Source organism: Scylla paramamosain, chromosome 7 (assembly GCF_035594125.1).
Source record: "Scylla paramamosain isolate STU-SP2022 chromosome 7, ASM3559412v1, whole genome shotgun sequence".
In the NCBI taxonomy this organism is placed as follows: Eukaryota; Metazoa; Arthropoda; class Malacostraca; order Decapoda; family Portunidae; genus Scylla; species Scylla paramamosain.
The window spans coordinates 8451836-8460000 of NC_087157.1; the positions used below are offsets into that span (position 1 = coordinate 8451836).

General features: G+C 49.1%; 1 protein-coding gene across 3 annotated transcripts in view; it reads right to left on the reverse strand.

Moving 5' to 3' along the window:
- The window catches only part of LOC135101989 (gamma-aminobutyric acid receptor alpha-like), a 115422-nt gene continuing 107257 nt past the window's right edge, over positions 1-8165 (reverse strand). For all 3 annotated transcript variants that reach the window (XM_064006556.1, XM_064006557.1, XM_064006558.1), the window contains 4 exons: positions 6155-6315; positions 1866-2081; positions 902-1013; positions 1-716 (listed from right to left, as the gene is read on the reverse strand). In XM_064006556.1, coding sequence (XP_063862626.1) covers positions 463-716; positions 902-1013; positions 1866-2081; positions 6155-6315 — 743 coding nt within the window. In that variant the 3' untranslated portion in view covers positions 1-462. The remainder of the gene's footprint in view (positions 717-901; positions 1014-1865; positions 2082-6154; positions 6316-8165) is intronic.

The window sequence follows — 8165 nt, forward strand, 5'->3', positions numbered from 1 at the left end:
CACACACACACACACACACACACACACACATACACACACGGCGCGCAAGATGCAGCCCCACACACTGGGTGCTGCTTTGTGCGGGTTATTTCTTGTTGAGTGTGAGCTTTGTTGTATTGACATGATATTCGCCTTGTCTTCCTGAAGGCGCCTTGCCACAGCCTGGCAGGTCCTTGATGGGTGGGGCGCCGGAAGCAGGGCCGAGAGGCTGCAGGTGGTCTGGGAACGCCGCCACATTACCACAGCTGGAGCCTGACAATGCCTTCTTGTCCTCTAGCTACATCTACACCCTGGAAGCCTCTCGTGAGTCTTGGTGACTTCATGTCGATGACGTCGTGTGCCGCTGATCCCGTAAACGATTGTCACTCATTTTGAGCTAAATGGCGCCAGTCCCAGCCTGCCGTGACTGTTGCGGTGTGGCCAACATCAGCCAGAAAGTGTTGGCAGGCCACAGGTTACAGGTTACAGGCCCTGACGCTTCTCCGCGCCAGCTATGGGGTTCTTGTCGTGAAGGCCGAGTCCCAGGTCGTCGAATCCCGGGTCTGTCCAGTTGAAGACCAGCTGAGTGTCGTAGTAGGAGTACCAGTACCACAGGTTGAGGAGACCGTACGACAGCGGGAACATGATGCGGCTGACGGTGTCGATGGTGGACACAGAGTTGACGGACCGCTGCAGGCAGGCCGTCCTCTGCCTCTCCCGCCGGTAGTTCTCATCTCCTGCGGGTGAAATGAACGCCATCAGTATTGGAGAGTTGTGACCATTGTGAGGCTGTGTGGCAGTAATTACGTATGTGACCATGGTGCTCAATGCAGGTAATTTTCTACAAAGGAAGGAGAAAAACAGTAAAGTGGAATGCCCAGCCGGGACAAGGGAGGGGAGGTCAGTGGGGACCACCACTCACCCAGGACACAATGGTAACACTGCGACCAGCACCGCTCCTTCTTCTCCGTCTGCGTCTCCGTGTTCCTGAAGGTGGCCAAGCTGTCCCCGGAGTGGTTCATCACCCCAGAGTCCTGCGGCACACCAGATACACTGTTAGCACACACGAGAGAGAGAGAGAGAGAGAGAGAGAGAGAGAGAGAGAGAGAGAGAGAGAGAGAGAGAGAGAGAGAGAGAGAGAGAGAGAGAAGCACACCTCACAAAGCAGAGGCAGTGCTTTTATTGATCAGGGAACCCAGTGTACCCCACACCATTAAGCTCGAGGTACTGCTGCGGTACAAACAAGTCTTGGCTAATGTGTAAAGAGCGAGGGTGATGCTTTTAGGCGTCATCAGCGGCCATTTCTCTTTACAAGGTCAACAAGCATCGCCATCTCATGATAACGGTAATCATAAGGTACTTCCTCTAAAATTACTTTCATATCTCTTAGAAAAAATACGAGATAATTGAGAATTTCATCGACGGACATCTAAATTTATTACCGGTGATTATATTTCGATGTTCCTTCCTCTCTGTAATATATATGATACGGATATAATTGAGCTACAGTGTAAAGAAAAGCTTAATGTAATATCTATCATTAAAATCATTAGTTCCAAGGGATGGGTGAGTAATGAGGAACCTTCACGTTTTTCTACCCTGCCTACATCCTGGTGGTGGAAGTGTGCACTATTGTACGCTGCACATCACAGTTCCCTCAGACAAGTAACCACGTCATAACACAGGCTCTTTGTTAATCTGCTATTCCTTTATTCTTACGTACTAAAATTCACACATTCATCCTCACTCATTCCTTGTCATCGCACCTCCATTGTTAACCTGCTATCCTTGCATTGCTACGTAGTGTAATATTATTCACACATTCATCCTCAATTTATTCCCTGTCTCCATTCACCCCTGCACCCCGAACCTCCCCGAACACCCACAGAGTTGAGCGTGGCGTAGATGATGGCGGCTCCGGGAGGACACGTCTGATGGCTCGAGTTGATGAATACAATCTCTCGGCGACCCTCCCCAGCTGACTCGTAGGATTCATCGAAGGGCTGCCCGTGTTCCTGAGACTCCTCCAGCTCGCACACCTCGTTCACTTCCTCCACGTCCTCCCACTCGTCCTCGTCCGCCACGATCTCGCCAGAGCCAACCTACGGAGACGAGGATGCAGTGAACAGTATACAGCGTTTCAGACCTTGGTGGAGGCAAACACTATTCCTATTACTTTCTCTTCTTTAAGTCTTTTAGAGCACGACGTAAAGTGTTTCTACATTATTTTTTCTGCCATTTTCATTTACTGGACTTGTGAACTTGGAGTCAAAGAATATTTCTCCCAATTTCCCTTTTTTATGTCTCTTATAGTACGAGATAAAATCATGTCTGTTTCTGCCTTTTACTGTTATCACCATTTACTGGACTTATAAAATTGATAAATGCATCTCTCCCCTTAACCCCCTTCTCGTGGCCCGGCTGCACAAGGCTTCCTCCTCACCTCCATCACTTCCCTGCTCACATCACTAACGCAAAAGTTAACTGGTATCTTCACTATCTCAGTCCTGCCAGTCAATGATGGAGGAACAGTGCCTCACTTTGCTTTCCCTTTGCTACCACCTGGACTCCTTAAGAGGGCACTATCAAGGCGGCTCGAGGAGTAAAGGGACCGTAACGCCCTTCTGGGATTCTACCTCTCACTAAGGGGCGGTAATCAGCGGGGGGGCTTCTCTTAAATTTTGTTTTGCAGCTCCTGACCAACATTCTCCTCATGCAAAAAGATAATTGTGGACGCATACATTAGAGGCTCGGGTGCTGAGGTGAGCCGGTGTGCAGGCGTGTGAAGCCATCCAGGTGTGAGCGCGATAATACACAGGTAATAAGAAGTGGCGCAGAATAGGCTGAAGAGTGAGTAAGCAGGGAGGAATAGACGCTAACTGGTCTGGGAGTAGCAGTGCGGTGGCTGGCTGGCTGGCGGCGGTGCAGAGGCTCACACCTGGCCACAACCCTTCCCCTTTCCGCCAGGTAACTCACTTTTGGGCTCCAGCCTCCCACGGACACGCGAACTTTCTCACTCACTTACTCTTTCTTCCATGGAGACCAAGGTACTAAAGCATATGAATGGATCGGTACTGGCGTATTAAAAAAATCTCCTGAAGAAGTGCTCGTTCCCTTTCCAACGGGAGGTCGTGCATTCAGTCTGTCACGGAGGGGACTTGTGCCTCAACGTGAGGGTCCTCCAAGGATCCTTTTGGTGGTTAGACGCCGTGATAACAACAGTGGCAGCGCCCAGCCCACACAGGTCCCGGCAACATTAGCATACCGTCAAAGAACCGCCGCTGCCCAGCCTCCAGCCAGCCCGGGCGGTCAGGGGGGAATGCGAGTTGAGTGGTAGGGGGGAGGGGGGCAGCGGGTGACATGATAACGAGATTAGCCCCGCTGCGAATTGAAAGAACAGCAAAAGTGATGAAAGATGAAGGACTGAGGGAGGAGTCGGTTCGGAGGTATAAAGCCAGTGAGTAGATAAGGCAGGAATGAGAGTAACAATCGTGAAGACTGCTCGGTGAGGCGGAGAGTCGGGGTAAATGGAAGGGGTCAGAGGGAGGGACGGGGGAGAGGCCCACACCGTGAACCCGAAGTGGAAGCAAAGGAGAAAATCTACAGAATCATCTCACTCTCCCAATCTTCCCGCGGTGGATTAGCCATGGCGGGGGAGGGGAGGGGATGAAGAGAGACGGAGAGAGAGGAGAGAGGAGGGAGGGGCGTGTGGTGAAAAAGAGACGAGGAGGAGGAGGAGGAGGAGGAGGAGGCGGAAACAGGGAGCAAAGGTGGGATGGAGGCCACGTGGAAATGGGAGGAGCAGAATGGACACTAAAGAGGGAAATTAACGTGGGCTGTGGGAAAAGGAAAATATACAAATAGGACGAGGCAAAGGGGAGGCTGCGGGTTGGTGACTTGCTGGTTTTTGTTTATCACGAGTACTTGGTTCGCTTCTCGTCTTTCACTTCGCAAATTGGAGGGAGGTATGTGTGTGTGTGTGTGTGTGTGTGTGTGTGTAAGGAGGGCAGGAAAGGAGGGCTCGGTTTGCTCAGTAGCTTCATACCCACACCAACACCTCAACACACAGACTCGCTTCTTTCACCGTCACACCGCCTCCTCCTTTCATCCGCGAGAGGCGAGCGAAAGGGAAGGTAATGGGAGTCGTATTGCTCCGGGAATGTCATTTACACTTTGTTTAACCCTTTCATATTTAGATTTTCCGGTATAATGTTCATTAAAACTTTAATTGCGGCAGGCTGAATAGGAATAAAGGAGAAGGCTGGATGCGGGCCGGGCTGTAGATATAAGCAGGTTGAGGTGGAATGAGATGCCTCTCCTCCCTCCCCTCCATTCAGTCACTTCAGGCACTGTGCATCACTTCTCGCTCCAGGTGCTGAGGAGAAACGTGAATAACTCTTGTGGTACGTTGCTGTTGTAATGCTGCTGCTGCTACTGATGACGATGATGATGATGATGATGATGATGATGATGATGATTATGATTATACTACTGCTACTGCTGCCAGTACTACTACTACTACTGCTACTGTTGTTGTTACTGTTGCTGCTGCTGCTGCTGCTGCTGCTGCTGCTGCTGCTGCTGCTGTTGCTGCTGCTGCTACTGCTACTGCTATCACTACTACTACTAGTACAATAACGATTCTTAACTACAGCAACAAAAAATTTCTGCTACTACTACGACTATAACCACCACCACTCACCTCAACAACAACAACAACAACAACAAATATAACAACAATAGCAACAACAGCAACAACAGCAACAACTATTACTACTACTACCACAACAACAACAACAACAACAACAACAACAACGATTACGACCACTACTACTACAACCACTACTATATAACTCAGCCAACACCCTAATAGATCTACTCGTACACTTCACTTCTCGCTCCATCTATTTACATACGTGCATTCATACCCCCTCCCCCCCTTGCCCACTCTGAAAACGAGCACGCAAGCAAGAATACAAAAGACATCAGGTAGGGGGTGATGTAGAGCCCAGGAGGAGGAGGAGGAGGAGGAGGAGGAGGAGGAGGAGGACAATGGTTGAGAGGGGATCGGAATGCCTGGCCGGTTCTTCAAGGGAGTTGGAATACACATACTATTTTTTCTTCCGTGGCTGAAAAGGGTTCATATCAGTTATCTGCTGTGTGTGTGTGTGTGTGTGTGTGTGTGTGTGTGTGTGTGTGTGTGTGTGGTTCGTTACAGTGGCCAGGTGGGACGAAGGTTGTTTCCTCCCTACCTCTCTCTCTCTCTCTCTCTCTCTCTCTCTCTCTCTCTCTCTCTCTCTCTCTCTCTCTCTCTCTCTCTCCCTTCCTTCTTCCCTTTCTCCTTTACCTTGCAACTTGCCTCCCTCCCTCCCTCCCTCCCTCCCTGACTCTCTCCCTCCGGCCTACCTACCTGCCTAGTTACCTGCTCCAACTTACCTGGCCGGTCCCGCGTCCCTACTGGGCTTGTCTGCCTCCCCTCTCCCCCTTCCCCTTCTCTCCTTCTCACTCTCACCGCCGCCTGTCACTACACCCCTTCCTCGCCCCTTCCTCGCCCCTTCCTTCCCCCATCCAACCCGTTTAAGTTCCTAACAATTTTTCACTCATTGCAGACTCCAGCGTTTCGATTTTGTCTGTTTGTTTGTTGGTGTGTGTGTGTGCGTGTGTGTGTTTGTATGGTTGTCTGTTTGTATGTGTGTTTGTTATGTTGTAGGTGTATCTGTCTGTCACATCGTTTTGTCTGTTTTGCCTGTTTGTTTGTTAATATGACTGTGTTTGTTCATATGTTTGTTTGTTTCTCTATCTGTCTGTCTTTTCTGCTTGCTTTCTGTCTGTCTGTCTGTCTGTCTGTTTGCTTGTCTCTTTTTCTATATGTCTGTTTGTCTGTCTGTCTGTCTGTCATTCTGCCTCCCTGTCTATCCATCGGTCGCTCATTTTTTATATCTAGAAACAAGACACAATTCAGACTTATGTTATCTCTTACATTGCTTAACTCCAAACACTTCAAACACGTCCCCCTCACTCCACTCCACCCACTGACCATCACACTCCATTCCCTGTCCAGCCCACACACCATTCCACTCCACCCTATCAAATACAGATCTCTCTCACACCTTGCAACATCACATTACACACTCTGCTTTCCATTCCTTCCGCCACCACCACCATCCTGCCCTACCTTAGTGAAGAAGTGAACAGCGGCGAACTGCAGAAGGGTGGCGATGCAGTAGCCGAAGCTCATGAGAATAAACCAGTCGAGGGCCGTAGCGTAGTGCACCTTCGGGAGATCTGTGCGGGTATCCAGGCTGATGGTGGAGAGTGTTAGCACCGTGGTGATGCCTGGTGGGGGGCAGATAGAGAGAAGGGTTTAGTTCATGTAGTGTTGGCGGGATGAGGGTTCGGGTGTTGAGGTGAAGGGGTGTTGTGCTGAGTGAGTGTGTGTATATGTGTGTTGTGAGTGTGTGTGTGATGAGAGAGATTGCAGAGACGTGTGTGTGTGTGTGTGTGTGTGTGTGTGTGTGGCAGAAAGAAAGAAAGATAACCACCCAGCCGGCCAGACACAAACAAACAGCAAGACAGCCAGCCAGCCAGACACAGACAGACAAAAAGAGAACCAGCCAGCCAGACAGCAAGACAAACAGAAAGAGAGCCAGCCAGCCAGACAGCCAGATAGACAGCCAGATAAACAGACAGCCAGCAAGACGGACAAATAGATTGACAGATTCATATACAGGCAAACACACAGACAGACAGACAAACACACAGATAGACAGACAGCCAGACAGACAGAGAGACAGACAAACAGAAAGACAAAAAGATTAATACACACACACACACACACACACACACACACACACACAGAAAAATAGATAGACACACAGACAGACAGACAGATAAACAGACAGACACACAGACACGCAAACAGATCACGAAAAGAGACGGAAATGATCATATTCATACATACGGATCAAAAGTAAATGGGAGAGGAGGAAGACACGAAGGAGGAGGAGGAGGAGGAGGAGGAGGAGGAGGAGGAGGAGGAGGAGGAGGAAGAGGAGGAGACACGGGTGAGGCAAAAAGCACATCAAAGGCATCCATTTCACCCTTGCAAGATACTGATTCGTTGAGGGGGAGAAGGGTGAAGGGGAGAGGAAAGAGAGAGAGAGAGAGAGAGAGAGAGAGAGAGAGAGAGAGAGAGAGAGAGAGAGAGAGAGAGAGAGAGAGAGAGAGAGAGAGAGAGAGAGAGAGAGAGAGAGATAGAGAGAGATACCAGTATCGCCTCAAGTATAATATAACAAATGAAAAAAAAAAAAGAAAAAATACAAAAACACACAACATCAGCTTGAATCAAAAGAGCGCAAAATTTAAAGAAACAGTAAAAATAAGAGAAAGAAAACTGATGAAGAGAATAAACAACACAGGAACGATACCACGGTAACATAACGGCGTGGAATATGAGAACTGATAGCGCTGTCAAATCCAAGCCAGTGAAACGTATTTACAGCGCTAAGGACATTAAAACGACAGGATAATCACAGTTAATTGAGCGAGATTGGAGGGCTGAGAGAGAGAGAGCAGGAAGAGGAGGAGGAAGAAGAGGAGGAGTATCAGACCATATCACTACTTCGTTCTTCCTTCTCTTCATGCGAGGCTCGAAGAGATGATAAGAGGAGAAGGAGGAGGAGGATGAGAGGAAAGGATACGAGATGAGACGAGATGAAAAAGAAGAGAGGAAATGAGAGAAGGAGGAGAGTGGCAAGGAAAGAAAGGAAGAGAAAACGATGACAAGTAAGGTAATAAGAGGTGAGTGTTAGTGAGAAAGGGAGGAGAGACAGATGGGAGAGGAAGAGGAATATGGGAAGAAACTGAGAGGAGGAGGAGGAGGAGGAGGAGGAGGAGGAGGAGTGACGAGGAGCTTTATTTCATCTACTTAACTCCTCCCTTCCCCCTTCCTTTCTCTCTCTCTCTCTCTCTCTCTCTCTCTCTCTCTCTCTCTCTCCTCTCTCTCTCTCTCTCTCTCTCTCTCTCTCTCATCACAATTATTTCATCCTTCTCTTCCGTACAATCTTTCTTTTCCTCCTTATTCTTCCTTCCTTCATCTCACATCCATTCCTTCACCTCCTTCCAACTCTTCCACTCTCACTCCCTTCCACTCTTCCCTCTACTCTCCCTTCCTCTTCTTCCATCTC